The sequence below is a fragment of the Myripristis murdjan genome, chromosome 1, assembly GCF_902150065.1.
Source record: "Myripristis murdjan chromosome 1, fMyrMur1.1, whole genome shotgun sequence".
In the NCBI taxonomy this organism is placed as follows: domain Eukaryota; kingdom Metazoa; phylum Chordata; class Actinopteri; order Holocentriformes; family Holocentridae; genus Myripristis; species Myripristis murdjan.
Genome location: NC_043980.1, coordinates 15,415,099 through 15,435,578, shown reverse-complemented (window position 1 = coordinate 15,435,578; position 20,480 = coordinate 15,415,099). Strand labels below are relative to the sequence as shown.

Genomic DNA, 20,480 nt, shown 5'->3' with positions numbered 1-20,480 from the left:
GCATTTTATTGATGGATGGTCTACCTTTTCCCTCTGAAATTGTCATGCAGTCAATTGTTGCTCAACAGTTTGCTCTAGTGGAAGCATTTTTGGTCAAATATCTGCCCTGATTAAGAATTAGTCTTCCTCCAGGAGACCAAATCTACCAGCAGCACATGGGAGCACCAGTTTGCAAGTGGCAGGATTACAGCAATCTAATAAAACCAGTCATCTAAAAGAGTGGTTGTGGATGCTGTTATGCTTCTGTTGAAAATTCACTTTATAAATTGGACTAGCTGCTTAGTCTATTAATCTTTAAGGAAAGATGTGTCAGTAGCAAATACATAACATGAATCAAGTTTTGTTAGGGAGTTTTCGTATTGCAGTGTCTTGCATGCAGTGCTGTAATGGATTACATTTTGAAAGCGATCGTCCTAATTCTGTCTACCTGTCTGGCTGAGAGAAATTCACCATGGCTGATGATTGTAGTCATGGTCATTCTAAGGTTTTAGGCAATATTCATGTGCGTGTGCCCATTATCCTGTCTCATACATGACAGTTGTACTTTGGGCAAGGAGGCCATCGGAGAAGATGATGCAAGCAAGGTCTATCCAAGGAAATCAAATCTCTTCTGCAACGATGCTACCAGGGAGAAATGTCAAGCAGGGTTTTCTTCTGCCGCAAGAAGAAAGAGGCCACAGCACAGCCGTGTAATGGAAGTATAATTTCCCTAGGAGGACCAATGAAGAAGGCTATCACAAAATAATCATTATTACTGGAAAGAAGACACTGGAAGCCTATTTCTATAAATCAAAACAACATTTAGCAGGCCTATAAATGGTGACTTCAAGTGCTGTCAGAAATAAAGAAACTGAGGAATGAGACAAAGAACAGTAGTGGCTACACGAGGCAAACTTTTATTTTATTTACTTTTTTCTGACACCAGATTTCCCCGTTTATTAGGTTTAGTGTATATATGTTTGTATTGTCTCGTCTTAACTTTTTCTTTGGTTGGTTTAGTCTGTGCACTTTTTTTTTTTTTTTTTTTAATCTATGTAACCTTACCATATTTATGTCTTAACACAAAAAAATACATATAACTCTCTCTTAAATCTTGTCCTTTTTTAGTGCTTTGTATAAGTGATGTCAATATAAAGTGCTTTGTATTATTTAAACTTCTGAACTGGGCAATGGCAGGAGGTCACAAGGGCAATTTAAGGTCAAAACTGGCACCAGTGTCAAAAAGCTGTGTGTGTGTTACAGCGCCCCCTACCGCGCTTTTCCAGCAGTGCATCCTGTCCGGACGCAGCGTCCTGCCGGCAACAGGTAAGTAGGCGATGTAACCTAAATTAGTTACCATTTATGCTGTCAGGGTTTTTTTGCTATGCTATTTTTTGTGTTTGTTTGTTTGTTTGTTTTTACATGCTGTGCCCAAACACACAAACTGTCAACTGTCGCCTTCGCAGGATTAGCTGCCAATCTCAATCCCAGTAGCTAGCGATTAAGCTAAATAGGAGCTAGCCTGTCACAGCAGGGAACTGAGAAAATGTTTGGCTCGCTTGTCCGCCCGCTAGTGCTTAATGTTTATTAAAGTCACCTGGGCAGAAAAAAGTCAGATGTCCCACTCAAATGGAAGTAACATTACTTTGTCGAAATATTACTCAGGATAGGGTCATTTTACTCAACCAAACGTAAAGAGAAAAAAAAAATAGCATAAACAAAATCAAACGAGACTTTTTCTCTTCAGCCCCTGACCAAACTGAGGCAGACCACATGTTGCAGGAAAAAAAAAAAACAAACAAACAAAAAAACATTAAGGGTTTTATTTAGGCTTTTGGGCGCCACAAGCTGCCAGAAAAGCTTCCACCTTGGCATTGATTTTCAAAGTCTCTGGGCTCTACTGGAGGGATGGAGCACCATTCGTCCAAAAGATATTCCCTCATTTGGTGTTTTTATGGTGATGGTGGTGGTGGTGGACAGCGCTGTCTAACATGTTGGTCCAAAACCTCTCATAGGTGTTCCACTGGCGGTGAGATCTGGTGACCGTGAGGGCCGTAGCATATGATTTTACATCATTTTCATCCTCATCCAACCATTCAGTGAGCCCTTGTTCCCTGTGGATGAGGGCGTTGTCATCCTGGAAGAGACCGCTCCTGTCAGGATAGAAATGTTTCATCGCAGGAGAAAGGTGATCACTCAGAATAACTTTGTTTTGATTTGCAGTGAGGCTTCCCCCTAAGGAACACGGGTGTCGAACCATCACGGAGAGCCAAGACGCTGCAGGTTTTCATTCCCAACCAAAAACTCCACCAGGTGATTTCACTGATCACCTCACCTTCAAGCAGAGAGAAAGGACATATCATTAAAAATCACCTGGTGAAGTTTTTGGTTGGAGTGAAAACTTGCAGCCTCTTGGCCTTACATGATGGTTCAACACCCCTGCACTAAAGGAGAGCCAAATCATGCCGGGAAAATCCCCCCCACAGCATCACAGAGCCGGCGGACCCCCTCACTGTCGGCGTCCAGCATTCAGACCTGTAATGTTCTCTTGGTGGACGCCACACATGCACTCACCCACTTGTCCATATATAACATGGTGACTCATCTGACCTGATCACATTTTTCCACATCTCTTTAGACCGGTGCCCATGCTTTCTGCACCACTGAACTCTTAAATGTGCATTTGTCTCTGTAATGAGGGCTTTACGCTCTGCAACCCTGCTGTAATATTCCTCTCGATGTATTTGTGGACGGACTGTTGTTGCTGACAGTCTGATCACATCTTGCACTGACATTTTCAGTCACCTGAGGAAGAGTTGCTCCTCTGTTTAACCTTAGATGCTGCACTAAGGCACCACCGTCGTTGTCATATTTACTGCTGTCTTTGCCATAGATCTGAAAGCAGATATCGCTTCAGTCTTTGTTGGAATGGGTCTGTATAGGATTTTATCGTGGCTTTTGATTAAAAAAGCTGATCGTAGTGGATTTGCATTATTGGGCTAATCGCAAATTGAGTTTTAAGCATATGTTAGTGATTATCGGCATAATATTGTGAATTGCAGTTATTTTGGCCGGGATAATTGTGACATTAAATTTTCATATTGTCCTGTGCCTACAGTAAGACAGTGTTCTTATTGAAACATTGAGCAGTCTTTGTAACTGAGTATCCTGCCAATAATGAGCCCTCTTTCACTTCAGTCTTTACCTCTTGCTATCTTGATCCAAAATCAAGGTCAGCGTGACCTGCTCAGCTGTTGTATACATGCCACAGAGCATCATATGGTGTTAATTGTTTGACTGCATCATATAGTACACCTGTCTGGAAGCACCTGCACTCATTTATCCAGGGTTTTTCCTTTCATTTGTCAGCCATCTGTATCTTAAGAGCCGATAATGAATTATTGGGTTTATCACCGCCTTTTACACTTTTCACAAACTACCAAGCTGTTAACACAATCCACACTACAAATCATTCTTATCCCAAGTATTCTAGCAGATTTTAAAGTTACACCAAATTAAAGATGTGGCTTTTATGTGCAGAAGATGGAAATGTGGCCGAGAATGTATTTGTACATGTAGGGCTCTAGAGGACATTAGCCCTACATTTATTTTGGGCAGTATTACAATATGTTTTCTGTGAATAAAGTCTGATAAGATCACATTCTCTGTTTAGTACCTAAAATAAATATTTTTGATTGGGGAAGAAAAATTCTATTTTCACAAATGTTATTTGATCTGTTCACACTCGACAGCATAACACATTTAAATTCTGTTATGCATTTAAAAACTTGAAGTAAGGTTAACCTTGATTATGTAACTGTTATTTTAAGCCTTGATTTCTTTTGTTTGGTGCCCTTACATTAAATCCTCTAAATGTATTTAGATTGCAGGGAAAACAATGCCTCAGACTGTCATGGACCCCACGAGCAGAAAAGGAAGTGAAGTGCACCATGACACCAGCAAAGTCGCCTTCCTGGTTAATGGCCTTACCAAAGGCACAAGTTTGGTAAATGGAGACTTTGTCCATAAAGGTGGTCCCGATGCTGTCCCTGGAATGAGTGACAGTGCAGCAGCTGACACAGTGAATGGCACCAAACCTCAAAGCATGGTCAACGGTGCCATGCCAGCATGGTGCAAATGTAAAACAGCGGTGCCTTCAAAGATGCTCTGGAAACAAGGGAGCATGATTTCAGGTGTCAGTGACGCCTCAACAGCCAATGTGGTCAACAGTACTGCCGTTCCAGCTGATGGTAAAATGAATGGTGCCACCAGTCCAGACACAGCTGGTTTGCCCAATGTGGCACCAGAGGAGAGTGGCAGCAGCCAGCCAGCACCAGCAAAGAACCAGAAGAAAAGGTACAGATCAAGGCGTAAGATGAGGTATGCCACCTACCTTACAACTATTACGGAATACTTTGTCACAAAATGAAAGTTTAGTCATTATATACTCATGTATGTATCATTTCACATTGAAATATTGTATTGAACTGACTGAAGACGTAGGAAAAGAGCTTAAACTACAGCTAACTGTATGACACCTAGGTGCACTAAAATATACAGCATATAGTGTGACCACCAAAACAGCGTCATTGTTCCTTGGCATAGATTGTCTTCCAGAATAAAGGGACACCATTCCTCCCAAAGATAATGTACACCAAGAGTGGTTTATTAGGGTTGCAGACAGTGCATAAAACCCTCATTAGAGCGGCAAATGCATGTTTGAGTTCATTGGTGCAAAGACCGTCGGCAGTGAAGGTTATGGCCTTTGCAGCCACCAGATCACCTATGGTAGACTTTAGACAGATGTATTAGACAGCACTTGACAATACCGTCATCAAATTAAATGCGGGAATAGCTTTAGGAAGAGTTGCGCTTTATGTCAGTTTTTCTTTTAATTTGTAAGCCGTCTGTATGATAAATCAAGTGACAGACTGACTCAAAACAATTAAATTCCAAATTTCCATTGCAGTTTATTAAAACAATCAGCACAATGCATTAAAATGTAGACATAATCTTAACATTAAAATGAAGTGCAGTGCCTCAACAATACATATTGATACAAGGGGCTAGAGAACTGATATAGTATTACTCAGCTGTATGGATTTTTTGCACAGTTACAATCCCTATGTCATTTCAAACTCCATTAAAGTTTGAAGGGCCACCAAACGCACAGCAAGTTAGCCGTTGTGGTTAGGGATGGTCCGATCCTATCCACTGGATCGGTATCGGGTCCGATCCAGGCCAAAATGACTGGATCGGGTATCGGATTTTTTTATTAGAACCCTTCCGATCTGATCCATAAGCCCAAGCTATCTCATATATCCTCAACTTCACTTTGCGCGACGTGCCGTAACACAGACAAGCTGTCGCCATGGTTGCCATGTACCTGCCATGTGTCACGTGAGCAGAAGCCTGCAGAGCTGTAGTCAAGTTAATGGAGGACAAAAGCGCAATGAGTGTCTCAAGGGGTGGTAGCAAAACCGGACATTTTAACACAACGAACTTAATAAAGCATCTGAAGAAGCAGCATGGAAAGGAGTACAGAGACTTTTTACAGGCGAGTGCAAAGAAAAGCGAACCGTTTTTGTTTTGGTGCAGCAAATCTTGGGTCCGTTTCCCAAAACAGGTTTAGTGAAAACTCTGAGTCTGTTCACCCTGAAATGAGGGAAACTCTGAGTTTTCCGTTTCACAAAGGGAGGTAACTCAAAGCAGAGAAAGGGGTAACTCTAGCCTGTTTCACAGAGGGAGGTAACTTAAGCTCTCGGTCAGTTACCGCAGTAACAGACTCCATGAAACGGACCTGGTCGGGACCAGGTTTTTCTCATGAAACCTCGAGTTTTTCTCTGTGTCCGCCCTCTTTCCACACACGGGATTTAACTTCCTCATTCATTCAATCAGCAGGCGAGTTTTGGTGTGGCATATTAGTTCTGCCGTCTGTTACTTAAAAAAAAAAACAAAAAAAAAAACAGTCAGTAGGCTTTTATTAGAAGTCCATTAGTAGTTAGGTAGCGTCTTTTTTCACGAACATGGTATGTCCTTTCGATAAAGATCCCGTGGATGAAGGTGCAGTGTTACTGCGCAGAGAATTAAATATTCATCGGGAGATGGTTATAAGACCGCGCATAGATGTTTTAGAATTTCCAGACAGTTATCTTTTTGAGCGTTACCGTTCCACGTCACCTAAGTGAAATAAATGAATAGGCCAGCAGTAATTCAAGCAGTTTTCCCCTGTAATATTATCGATTGCAACGGACTACATTTAAACTTACGCACTGACCCGAGCAGCAACGTTCTCCCCGCCGTCTCCCTCTCCTTTGCCGCTGTAGTGGATGTTGCATTAAAAAAAAAAAATTCAAACTCCCTGTATGAATGCATTAAGATTTCCAATTCAATTGGGGTGAAAAACGCAGCCCGACGCTTCCCCGTTGCCATGGTGACTCATCTTATAGCTGTGGTGCGCGTGCTTAACTCCAGGTGAAACTACTCCGAGTTGATAAAACTAACTCAAATGCAAAATTTGCACCAAGTTGCACTTTTATTTTATTTCTAACATTTGAATGGTGCAGCTGGGTCTGTTGTGTTTACAAATGCTGTAAAAAGCGATGTGAGCTTTAAGTTTAAGCCACAGCAGTTACACATGACTTCAGGGGACCAGAATAGTTGTTGTACAGTGAATGTGGTGTTTTTAGATGTCAGTATCAAGCAAATTACATCCACGTATTATTAACAACTTTTAGAGTGACAAAAAGAATCGGATCGGTATCTGTATCGGCCGATCCTCAAGGCTGCAGTATCGGTATCGGATGTGAAAAAGTGGTATCGAGCCATCCCTAGCTTGTGGTTCATCTCAGCCTTCTCCCAAGATAGTGCGCTCAACATGGCCGCCTTTTCACAGCTCAGAAAAGCCCCTAAAATGTTAACAGAACTCTAAACAGTTTGTGCAACCTAATCCAACTATAGGTTGCACTGTGTGTCCAAATGTCAGGGAATTATTTGCTTTGTTTTCCTCACCAATGATGATTTACTATGTAATGGGCCATCGGTCACACAGTACATGCACTCCCTGTAGCAGGCACAGTTTTCTCCCAGAGCACTGCAGAGTGCACCACCAGCCAGAGGAAAATGTAACTAATAATGAGGTTAACATTAAACTTTTGACCCTCAGTGCTGTTGTACAAAATGAGTTTTTATTTTGTGGTAAGCTGTTCCTTTGAATTATCTGTAACGTACTTGGCTTCAGTGCAGTTGTCGACCTACATGTGAGTGATAAGTTAATGGCTGAATTTTCATTTTCTACAATTCAAATCACTGTGGTCTCAGCAGTTCCTTCTGCTTCCTGACTGAATATTCAATAAGCAAATGTTGCCAAGAAACAACCGCGGTTCCAGATAGGTCATAGTAAGCAGAGTTTTGGGTAATTCTGCAACAAAATATCTAGATAGTAAAAACTCATGGACGAGGTTAAAATTAACCTCAGCCCCCTCTGTGTCACAACTTTTACAGGGGCAAGGATGTGACCCCCCCGCTGCAGCCTCAAGAGGAGGACTGGGAGAGTGAGACTGTTTCTTTTTCTACAATATTTTATCGATGTGCTGTTGTCAAGAAAGTTTCGATGGCCTTGGATTTTCACTTAGTTTTTAGTTTGTGACTTTTTGTTGACACGATAAGTGATATTAACTTGCCAACATGCACCTTAGTCATTACTCCTTGTGTGCACACAAATATCAGCCTTTTGTCAAGGTCTAGCTCACAAAAAGCTACATCCACATGGGCTCAGCTGGGTTTGGAAACTATTTTTCAGATTTGGGTCGGCACAAGTGCAAATCTTTACTTTGTGCCTCCTTCAGGCCCAGAGGATGTGCTGAGTTTTGCCTTGCGGCATTCTTCACTCAAGACAACGGACACTACCATCCCCTCGGAGACAGCCAGTTACATGCCAGCCTGGCACCACCCAAGACCCGTGCAGTGGGCATGCTGCTACGTTCCCACAGAGCCCGACCAGTTTGCAGATGCTGATTAATAAGGGGGGTAAGCTCCCTGAAATTAACGCTCACAACATAAATGATCTGTTCGTATCTGCAAGTAGTTTGCCCGTTGTGGCACTAGGAATATTTACTCGTCATGTAACTTCATCAGGGATCCTGAATCACTACTCTTACCAGTTTCCTTTGGAGATACCACCATCCTCCCTCCTTTTCTAATTTAAAACAGCAAAGGTCAAAGGCCATAGAGTAGTAGTCTGGCTTGCAGCCATGTTTTGTGTTAGTGTGTGTTTTTATGTAAGTTTATACAGTATTTTACATTTTATATTCAGATTTTATATTTGTTGACTTTAAAATACTACACAGGTTACTTTTTTGAGCCCAAACAATAATTTTAGTTAGCCACCTCCTGTCTTTTACTATTCTTTACTATTTTACTATTCAGATTTACTTTCAGATTTACATTCATTTACTTTAAAAATGCGATATAACTTAGGCTTTTGTGAGCTCAGAATGATTTTAATTACTGACTCCCCATCCTTTACAAACTCGTCCCTTTCTTTTTCAGATTTTATATTTGTTTTTGGGTTTTTTTACTCTAATGCTTTTGTGAGCTCAAATCGTGTTTGCAGTCTTCACTGTTTTACTGCTTCATTTTGAGATTTTAAATTCATTTACTGTAAAAATGCTTACTTATTTTTTGTGAGCTCTCAGAATGATTTTAGTTACTTCTCATCTTTTATTTTACCAGTTCATTTTCAGGTTTTATATTTGTTGACTAAAAACGCTGTATGTGTTACTCTTTTGAGACCTGAAAGAATGATTTCTAGTTACTTACTTCCATCCTCTGCCAGTGACTGGTGCTACTAATAATGCATTTGCTGTTGGATTTTGTCATTTTCATCAAAATGATTTCAGTTGTAGTAGCGCATAAAGTGCAATGATTGCTTTAATTAGAGGGCTTTTTGTTTTACAGTGACTCAAACGTAACAAGTTGCCCTTTTTGATCTGTAAGGTCAATTTTATTGTTTAAAATTCTAGATATTTACACTAAATACATGAAGTGACTATGTTGCTGATATGATTAAATACTCAGTGGACAGACAACTTATCCAGCAAATGATTTATCAATAAATCGTCACCCACCTGTCCAAACCTGGCGTTTGATTTTCACAACCAACATAAATCAACTTCTCAATGAAACTGGTGATGAAGCTTTGTACGATTATGTCCATCAGTCACAATCCCAACAAAATGTATTTGGGTTCACCTGTGTCGCAGGTCGATTCAGGAACAGGAAACCCATCATGCCTCTGTTTTCTATTGGTTGGAATTACGTGTCATGCCAACTTTTCCTCCAATGATTTGCTTGTAATGCCCTTGACAACTGGCTGTTGTCACTGGAGGTGAATTTCAAGAGGCGATGACAGCTTTAGGCCACTAGGTGGGAGAGTTGTTCTAATAATTTTTTCACAGCTCTGTGTTGAGGTATTTCCACACACCTTCAGAGTTCACTGGGTTCATTCGCAAGGACTTGGGAGATGCATGCGCTTACTTGCATGCTGTTAAACCCATTTCTCCCCAGAGTTTCTTTTATAGGGCCACTAAAGACGAGGTTGCAGCCAACTGTTACTGAGCTGATTAATGTTCTCTAATAATACTAAATCTTTCATGTCCACAGATACCGTGTCAATAATAGATTGAGGTCATAATCTCTGGTGAAATTCACAGCCGTGGGCTCTGATGAGACTTGGTAGATGAATTTTAAGTAGAGTTCTTGGGTTTTAAAGTGAAATTATTTACCGTCAGATCAATCACTATCAAAGAGGTGCAGTAGCTTTTGATGTCTCCTGCCTTCTGTGAGAATTCCAGTGTTGATGTAACAGAAAAATGTGATTGGAGGAGTGGCAGTGATAGAGTAAGATGATTATATTATCGTACTTTCTAGTGTTGAGAGACCCTTAAGACAGAGCAGTCACCGAGCATTTTAGGGGTAATTCTCAGTAAAAGGCCTCAGTTATTTTTTTGGATTGGGCAGTTATAAATAAAAGTAAGGTCATGACATAAATTTGCTTAAGACACTAGGGATTTTTCTGCCTGAGTCAATATGTTAATTAAAAATTTTCTTTGTCTTAAATGTCTTTTTTTTTTTTTTAACATATTCATCTCTAGGAAACTGACCCATGTTAACTGCCAATTTACTCCAGCAACGAACATCCTTTGCGGACTTTTTGTTTAGTTTATTTCAGTCATTCACAACTTTTACAAATCAAATACATGTGTAAAGGGATAAATGAATTACAATAAATCTTTAAATGTGAAGTCGTGACAGACAAAAACAAGTATGCACTGGGTGTGGGCTAAAGCTTACCACCTACCAGACTTGGCTTGCTCTAAAGTTAAAATCCACCCCAAAGCAGAATTCACATATGTTACTAGTTTGATGTTAAGTATTTTAAATATTTATGAAGTCATATATGTGAACTTGAGCAGCATTCTCCTAAATCCAGAACCAATATAATCCAGGTTCAAACCTGTGGTGTCATCCAGAGACAAATCCTGCAGCACTGAATGGGAGTGTTGCATTGAGACTATTTTAGTCTTAGTGCTTATTCTTATGACATTAAAAAATGTGCCTGTTTCCTCATTTAAAGCTCCCAATCAACAGTGTCTGTCTGCTCCATCTGTTGTGGAGCAGCACCCATATTGTCTTGTATTTGGCTTTTTTAGTTATTCAAAAAAAAAAAGTTATTCAAAAAAAAAAAAAGTTCATGTTCATAAATTGTGACTAAACAATCATCATGAGAATAATATTAGTTTCAATATGGATTTCCCCTTGAATGCTGCAATGGCTCTTATAGTCCTGCATTAGCATTTTGTGTGGGTGGTATCAACACTGCATTGTTAAGAAATTATGTGTTTCGTGTATGTTGAAATCCTGCTGAGTGATTAATGCCCCTCTGGTCCAGTGGACCCTTCCACCACATTATGTGTTTGGAGTTGGAAAAACATTGAGATATGCTGAACCTCTGTACTGAGCAGCCCCACTTGCCCTCATCCCATATTCAATCTACGGTGTGCATGGGTCGTGTTCAGCTCACTGCTCGCTGCTGACACCAACACAAACACTGGGTGCATGTTTTAATTGAAGTTAGCCAATCATAATGACAATGCAAACATTAATTCTTTGAGCTTGTTGGATCACCATAATCAATTACATTTAGTAGCCAGAGCCAGATACAGTTAGCTTATAATAGACATCTTCGTGCTAAAACGACTTTGGGAAATCATCACTGGGCCTCACATGCCGTATTTCTCCTTTATGAATCACCACGAGTCATTTCATTTCATCTCTGTGTCTGGTCACCTAGCATTCAGCCTCCATATTGATCTGGTCACATAATGGTTTGTTAGCCTGGCACAGGAGAAGAGGACTTTGGTCAGGTTGGCCTTGCCACAGCTAACCAGAACAAACAGACCACGGGAATCGAGAGACCTTTGTGAGCAGAATCACCATTATCCTTACCGTGCATGTGTGCATCCTCAAACTGGGAACCCTTCCTGTTAACCACACACGTTGTGCCCAGTTCCCATAAATTCAGGCCTCTGTACCAACCCAACATTATGATTTTAGACTTGGCTCACTGATCCTATACTGCAATTAAAATTGGGGAAAAAATCCCAGTGTAAATACAATATTGGGCTGTTTTGTGTTCCAAAAAAAGTTGACTTGCACAAAGAAAAATCATAGCATGAGTGTTTGAAAGTTAGTTATGCAGTTAACTTAAATATGAACACCTGGCACTAACAATCAGTGCAGATATCAATTTAGCATTTTAGCTCTTAAAACAAACAAACAAACAAAAAAAAAAGGCCACTGCCCCTCCGGTCAGTGATCCTGGATCAGCACTCCTAATCTAAACCAATTTATCAAGACACGCAGTGCATTAGAGTGTGATTTGTTTTTATAGGAAATGATGGCTAGACTAATTATTCTATCCCTCACATCCTGGCATACGAGCAGCATGTAATAATTACTGCTCTATCAATGGGATGCCACCCGCTTTCATCCCCTTTCAAATGACCCCCCACGGAGCCTGATACGTTCTATACACAGCTCACACAGCTAGCTCCACATTTCTCTCCTGTGACTCACCTCCAGTCACTGCCTTTTCATCTCTTTTTTTTTTTTTTTCAGTGTGGCCAGTCATTTACTGTGGAGTCTCTTGATTGATCTGGTAATGGTGTGTTGGCAAGTACAGGAAGACGCCTGCGGTTAGCTAACCATAGCCAGAGCTAAGCAGTACAAAATAAATAAATAAATAACTAAATAAATTGGCTGTTTGGGGAGTCAAGATTCCAGTAAATTTAATGACAACTATCTGCAGTCCACTGCCGAAAATTGGTAAAAGATGGTAACATGGGTACAAGAACTCTGGAAAGTTTGCATCAGACAGGCCAGATCCACACCAGTGCTGTTATTTAATTTGATTTAGTTTGATTTTTTTTCCTTTTCACAGGAATTTGGCAGTCCTATTAAAGTTAATGATGTCCTTTCACCTCAGGTTCTCTAAACTTTCTAAAAAATAAAAAAATAAAAAATGGTGGATAGTTTTTACAGACATTTTTTAGCTTGTTAACATCTGCACAGATTATTTTCCCTAAGGATCTGTTAAGCCAGTTAATCACTCCCAAAGAAGAAGGTTCATGGTTTCCTCTCATTGTGACTTGACCCACTAGGAAGACAGCCAGGGTGTTGAGTTCTGGGTGACAGGCCGCCGAGAGAAAATACAGTTCGCCTGTGGAAATAACTGGCGGAAGGCGACAGCACAGACCAGCAATAGCCTGATGTCCAAGCACACTGTTTCTTAACTTGGTAATGAAACAAAGAGGTCTTACTGCTGCAATGCAACACGCAGGCCTTCCAACTAGGTTACCTCAGTACATTTTTAAATCATTTCTAGGCCTTAACCCAGAGCCAGATTATTTGCTTTGACAGCTCTGAGCTTGGGAGGCAGTGACTGAATTTTGGCACTATAGCTTTTTTGGGTGGGTGTTCTGAAAGAAAAGGTTGCCACATCTGGTGAACAGAGGAAGGGGAACAAATTTTGCTGAGTCAGTGTGATTGGAATCAGAAGGCGTTTTCCTCAAGTCAAATCTTCACCATATGGTCAAACTAGAGCGCTGTTATTAGCGCTACAAGCCTGGGTCCGGTAAATCCACTTCCTGAGTGTCATTCTTAAAATACTCCACTGCTATTCTAGACACTAGAACATTTATGATGGCTTGCTTGTGGCTTGAAGCATCACAGTAGAGGAAATAACATTTCTTTTAAAAGGGATTTGCTGAATTTGATTTTAGCAATTTTATATTTTCCTGCTGTGCCCAAGGACAGTTCAGTTTGTATTAAAAAATGTTCACAACTGTCTCCCATAACCGGAAATTAAATGTAAGAGACTGTGTTGATCTTTAATGCTTGTCATTATATTGATGTATTATGATATATATTCTACATTTCCACAGAGAATTAAAAGGAAAGACGAACAAGTACGCACAAAGCTAGATTGTGTGTGTATGATGATTTACAATTAACAGCCATTATTTTGGGGTAATCATGTGGATATGAAATTAAAGACAAACATTATTCATCCCTGCAGCCCTAATTAGGATTAGTGGTTTGGAGAATGAATGCATGAATGAATGAATGAATGATTGAATGAATGAAAGAATGAATGTCAATTTCCCATTACTAACAAGCAGCATTGGGCTGCAAAACCTATGATTGTAGTTCTTGGCTTCTGGTTTTTAGATTTTAGTTGTTTATGATCACAAATATTATTTGGACTGTATAACATAGGAATAACAAGTATTTATTGAACTGATTGATAGTTCCCAGTAGATTATTCAGTTCTGTTTTGTCTGGTTTTTGCTTTAGTTTTTGAAACTTAAGTCAGAAAAGGATTTCCTAGAGAATTTAAAACTGGAAATGTTTTGCCCTAATAGTCTTCTCATACCAAAATTGCCAAATAATTACTGAGATTTAAGCCCCTGTCATCCTAGTATGAGTGGAAGTTTCCATTTCCATTTTGAACTGAAAGTGCTGCCAGTGTTTACTATAGAGTGTGTGCTCTTGCAGTGTCTTTATCCAAATATTAATCTTCAATACTTTAATCCTGGATCCTAGGAGAGAAGCTCTTAGTCCCTCGTTTGAGTCTTGGGCCGGTAAAGGTTGAAGATTTAGTCATGCCCATGCTGTCATTCAGTGCCTGCAGTAGCCCAGCAGGCCCAGAAGGAGGCAGTGTTTATCAGCCATGCAGCTCCTGACTGCCCTCTGGCCTGTTGGGATGCAGGGCTCGTAGCTCAGCTGACTGCTGCGCACTGGCCCATGACGACCTGCTTGTCTGGCTGCTCTACCTACCTGTCTGCCTCCAGCCTTCCCGCCTAGCTGCCCGGCCGCTTGTCCCCATCCCTGTCCGCCTGCCTGTCTCTATCTCTGCCTCCCTACCTGCTTGGCAGTCTCTGACTGACTGCTTCCCTGCCTGCTTGTCAGGCGACTTGCCTGGCTGTCTTTCTGTATGTCTGCCATGCAGAGAGACAGCCAGTTGCCTTTTTGTCTTTCTGTCTTTCTCCCTCGCTGCCTGGCTGTCGCTTCGCCATCCTCTCCGGTCGTCTTTTGGATGCCTGTCTATCAGTCCGCCCGGTTGACTGTCTGGTTGTCTGGCTCCCCAGCCGTGGGATGTCTGGATAGGTGCTGGATAACAAGCACCCTGCAGACCCACCACTCGCACACAACAACAGACAGAGAGAGGGAGGGTGAGAAAAATGGAGAGGAGGAGGAGGCAGTGACAGATGAGAGATAAAAGGAGAGAAAAGTGGAAGAGGGAAGGAGCACATAAGAGATGCGGTGGAAATAAAGGGAAGGTTGGAGAGAAGTAAGGAAGGAATGAACACGTGCAGACGCAGACATGCATCAAAGGAACAGGGGGAGGCTACTGCCGATGGATGAATGGTAAAGGGAAGGTAGAGTGGAAAGAGTGAAGGAGGTAGTGAGAGAGAGGAAGAGGGAGAGAGGGGTTGATGGGGAGACAGAGAGATGAAGCACACAGCTTATTAAGAGGCTTACACTGCGCCGATGTTGCTTTATTGAATTAACACACAGACATACTGTTAGTCTGAGGAGCAGAGCTGCGACTCTACAGGGACGGTACACATACAGCAACACATACACAAAGACAGACACGGGCAAACACATGAACTCACACACACACACACACCTCTCTGTCTCTCTCTCCAACTCGTTACACATACATACACACATACACACACCCAGGCAATCATCTAGCGTCTGACTCCTGGGTGTCTGCACACAGTCATTGTGATGAGACCTGCATTTGAATTACAGATGAGACTGCCGAGTGTAAAGCACAGTAGTCAGAGTTACAAATTTACAGTTCTTTTGTATAATCCATAACTTTGACTGTAGTTAATCACATCAGACAACGTGGGACGATATCGTCACCTCCTACATCACTCTGTGGCCACACACTGCTCTGACCAGCAAAAATGTTGTTGTTTTTTTTTTTTTTTCTTTTCTCAAAGACTTTAAGCTGGAGAATTAAGTTATGAATTGAGCCCATGCAGACTAATGCGTGAGATGCAGCTCATTGACTCAGTCTGTGAACTCCTTGGAGGCTCATGCACAAAAACAGGTGGTATTCTTCACAAAAAATAAGATAACCAACTCTCGTACTCCCTAAATTTTCCCATTCATTGAAGAGTGATGGCTCATAGCATTGCCTTAATTCCGTTTGCTGAGCTTGTAATTCTGTGCATGTACGTGTGTGTCTGTGAATGTGTATGCATATGCCCGTGTGTGTGTGTGTGTGTGTGTGTGTGTGTGTGTGTGTGTGTGTGTGTGTGTGTGTGTGTGTGTGTGTGTGTGTGTGTGTGTGTGCGTGAAAGTAAGAGAGAGGGTGTATCAGCCTCCTCGTGTCTTTGATCAGCAGGGCTGAACCCAGAATCCTCATTCTCCACATTGCTCTGTGAAGCGATAAGAAGAGTTGTAGCTAGCGTACAACTCCCACACCCAATGCTACAACACACACACACACACACACACTCACACACGCACACACTACATACATACATCACCCAAGAATGTGCCCTTTTAAAGATGAATCACATTCATTTTCCTCTCTCTCCCTCTCTCTCTCTCTCCCTCTCTGTCTCTCTCGGTTTCTCCTTCTGTCTTAAACACACTCACAATCTACAAACCCATCACATGCTAAAACATGCCCAAGTCCAAGGTTCCTCAGCCCTCCTTGTTATCCATTCAGAGAAATTTAACCTCTTTTCCTCCCGCTTTTCCTTCCTCCCTCGTCTGTCTCGGCCCATGTGTTGTCTTTCCATGCCTTTTGTAGCTGTGGTCAGTGGAGCCATCGCTGCAGCTGTATCCACAGTCCTAACTAACTTTCCATAGGGGAAGGCCCATCAGACAGCACATAACAATGGAATGTGACCTGGCTGTCATAGCTGATAGAGATATCTCTGGCCTCGTGCGTTAATCTGCAGCCTAGCAGTAGCTGGTGGAGATTTCAGCTGTTTCCTCCTTCATTACAGCGATGGGTAATTGTCCTGCAATACAAGACAGACTCAATATTAAAGTCAGTTCTCACAGTGAGCCCGCCGGTGTCAGCAGAAACCCTTTATCTCCAGTGTTGCTACTGTAATTGGCAACTGACACTGTCTTCCCACAAGTACAGTGGAAAACACTTCTTTACCCAGGGACATCGAAATCTTCAACCATGAAATTGACAAGGTTGTTCCTGTTCCCGAAAAGTGTTGTTTTGGAGACGCGAAGCTGCACTTTTCATTTAGCAATGTCACGCTGAACCCTTACATCATAATATGCATGAGGCCATCTGCTTTCTTGGGCTCCTACCAAGAGTAGGTAGTGACACTTTCTCCTAAAGGAAAGCTGTAATCCCATCAACATAGTTTGGAATCGATGGCACTTGGCACAGCATGCATGTCTGACTCTCTTTTAGGAGTCACGTCTTTCCAACTGGCTCACTGTGAAGAACGATTTAATAATTTGATTTGTTTCATTTGATTGATCTTGTGGATTTTGTTTCGGCGCTGTGACTCCCAGATGGGTCACAGCGGAATCTTAGTCATGGGTGAACAATAATCTAATGAAAAGCTGATTTTACTTGGTTATCATTCACTGAACGAGATGCAGTGTAAATCATTTCAAGCTAATGATTTCGTGTTTGGTGGCCTGAAGTGATCCTTAATATATGTGACGTCATTGAAAACTCTCGAAAGGACTGGCTCTTTTTGCCCATTCACTCCCCCAAGGCAATTTGGTAATCGTCCAATTCACTCAAACCACCCATTTATAATGAGTAAATCCCTTTCCAGAGCACATCACTAATGCACATTAAATGGCATAACATCCCCTATACTAATTACCCTGTGCATGTCCTGTCACTATCCCAGACCTCTTTGCAGACAATATATTGACATAGAATAGAGTCATCTGTTGATGAATTTTGGCAGAGTTTGGACACAAAGTGGGCATCTGGTGGAACGACACCTCTGTGCTCGTGGTGGTGTAACTTGGCACCGGCTGCCAAGTTGTGCAGCAGGATGGCAGCGTGGCGGGCAGACAAACGGCGGGAGCGGGCACTGTATCCAGGACGAGCAAGGTCGCAGGCAGGTTGATTGAGTGCTTGTAGGTGTGGGTGACCTCCTTCGCTTCTCCTCGGCAGCCAAAGAGAGACGAGAGCGAGGAGAGGATGGAGGGAGAGAGGAAAGGAGAGGAGGGGAGGGTAGAGCTCAAATCACTGCTATCTGTCCCACTTTCTCTCTCCCCTCTCTCTCTCTTTCTCCATCTCTGTCCCTGTGGTACACTCACAGATTCCTTCTCTATTCCCATACACTCACAAACCAGCATATACGTATTTACACAGTATAGTATACATACATATGTACCTGAGGATAATACCCATGTATAGTATTATAGGATGCAGTTTAATTCATTCTCCTCCTATTCACTATTTTCTTACCAGAGATGGGATTCACTGGAGACATCCCGATTCGATATGATTCATGATACTTTTACAATTCCTGATTAGGTGTATATTGTGATTCTTATGATTCGTGTTGCGATCGCAATTTCTTTTAGATTACTTAAAGAAAAGCCACAGTAGAAAACAGCTGAGTCATTCTTTGTCTGAACAGGTCACCCTGCCATCTGTAGGACACTACGCAGCAACATCTTCTCCATGTCAAATAAAATATCCCATAAGTACAAACAGAATATCAATTCAGGATGGTGGTGCATGGTGGTGTAAAAGTTTTCTCATAAGAAAATTGCAACGTGTAACTGATCTGATTTTTTCCCCCCATCCCTTATTGCCCTCTATGATTTAAGATCAGAGAAGGGAGTATGGACTGGACTGCATCCATCTATCTCCATTTCATGCGATTCCTGAGCCTCTGCAGTAAAAAAAAAAAAAAAAAAAAAAAAAATAGGATTTTGACAGTGGGATCCAACATTTCGAATATAAATTTGATCAGCCCACCACAACACTACCACAAGGCCAGGGGGAAATAACCCTCATGCTAATAATCTCCACCACTGCTGGATCAAAACTGATCAACCTTTGAGGAATAATGTGTTTTTACATTAATATGCAGTATCCACAAAATGAAACTGACTGGCCCATCATAGTGCCACCAGCAGTCCAAAAAGTCTGAACACATCACATATGCATAAAACAAACAAATAAACAAACATTTGACATTTTCCACCAGTGATGGAAGATGTCATCATTATTGTTGACTGAGATTGCATATGTCAACTTTTGAAAAGGTTTCATCAAACCAAAAGTTGTAGGATATGTGCATGTAATCCTGTATTTGCAGATACAAGATGAGAAAATTGGAGCAATGAGGTTTTCACACTACAGTGACGGCATGCCTGCGTTACTATGTATCAAAGCACCTTATAATGCAGGGCCTACGTTTTGTTAATCTATGACTTTCTTTTTATCTCAGCCACCCATTCAGCTCTGCCAGCCTCTTTTGTCTGGGCTGTATTATGTACATTAGTAGGACCACGGTTGCCATGCAGCATCCATCGCACTAAAGCACCGCGACTGACCCAAACAGACAGTCAGTCGGTGGGCGTGCATGTCCCTGTGTGTCAATGGGTCTACCATTGAAATAAATATAACAGGCAGCCTTAAAACGTAGCCGTCATGTGCAAGAGTGAAGTTGTTGTTTAGTTTTAGTTTGTAGATCTGTCTCAAATTCAAGACTCAGCCTTTGATTCCTTCTTATTTTTCTCTTGTTCTTCAAGCATCTCTCTCTCTCTCTCTCTCTCTCTCTCTCTCTCTCCTTGCTGCCTTTCTACCTTTTGGCCTTGGAACCAGTCTGCAAACTCCCACACTCACACTCCTGCTGGCCTCCCTTGCTGTATTTGTTTTGTTGTTTTTTTGTTGTTGTTTTTTTTTTGTATTATCTTCGCATACACAGACGCACGCTGCATATGCAGCAGCAAAATGGTGTGCAGAAATCCGTCATCTGCTCATGGTGCAGTCGAGGAGCAATACGGCTCCTTCTCTCTCTCACTCTCATATACACACACACTAACACCTCTCTCCAGGCTGTGTATTTAGTCCCACGATAGGAATACATGCTTTGTCTGGCATCTGGCCTTCCGGATGCTTCTAACAGGTGCCCTTTGACACCCAGTATCTATGTCTGCTGAAATATGTGTCCTGGATTGTGCGTGTGTGTATGTATGTGGTGTGTGTGTGCGTGCGTGCGTGCGCATTGGCAATGACTCCTCTACATCCTCTGAGGGGTCATTAGGGGCACTCACTGTAAACAGATCTTCGTGGGCATCAGCAAATCCCCGGGCTGGAGCTTGTGCTCTTAACCATTCTGTCATTTTCTCTCGCTCTCACACACAAGCACACAAACAAACACTCTCCCACTCTTGTGCTCACTTATTAATCTGTATGCCTTATCCACTGAGCAGAAATTTCAATTTCTGCTTCTGTCTTTCTCTCTGTCTCCCTCCACACGTCACACGCAGTGTTTCTGCCCCTCTCCCTGACCAAGGGGCCTCCTGGTTGCTTTACTGTTTCCAGGAAGCGGGTAAAACCAGTCTTGAGTTTCTCTCCTCTCCGTTCCAAGCTTCCAGGTGGAGAAAATAGACTCTGCTGTCGCCCTTGTCCAAATCTGTCCCCACGTTGGACTGGAAAACAAACAGTGGAGCTGGCTGACAGGTCCTGGGGGACATAAGAACCTGCAGACTGTCTGGAACAGGGCCCAAGATGAGAAATGAAGCGTCGTACTTCAAAGCTCTGCTGCTGCGGTTCCCCCGTTCCCTTTCTCCTGTCATGTCATTCATTTGTCATCTCGTTCCATCTCCTACCAATTGCCAGACAAGCAGGGCAATAAGTCTGTCACCGTGAGTGAAGTCGTCTCTTACATCACAGCGTG

The 20,480-nt window shown here is 42.0% G+C and overlaps 1 protein-coding gene across 2 annotated transcripts; it reads left to right on the top strand.

The window, feature by feature from the left end:
* The first annotated feature begins 1,187 nt into the window (after nt 1-1,187).
* On the top strand, nt 1,188-9,116 carry LOC115370008 (uncharacterized). Of its 2 annotated transcripts, none has more exons than XM_030066907.1 (5): nt 1,188-1,305; nt 1,995-2,167; nt 3,863-4,335; nt 7,483-7,532; nt 7,827-9,116. In XM_030066907.1, the coding sequence occupies exons 2-5, from the start codon at nt 2,147-2,149 to the stop codon at nt 7,997-7,999; spliced, it is 717 nt and encodes a 238-aa protein (XP_029922767.1). In that variant the 5' UTR covers nt 1,188-1,305; nt 1,995-2,146; the 3' UTR covers nt 8,000-9,116. The 2 variants fall into 2 exon arrangements, with proteins under 2 accessions (XP_029922767.1, XP_029922681.1); XM_030066821.1 differs by having other exon boundaries at nt 3,863-4,359.
* The last annotated feature ends 11,364 nt before the right edge of the window (nt 9,117-20,480 follow it).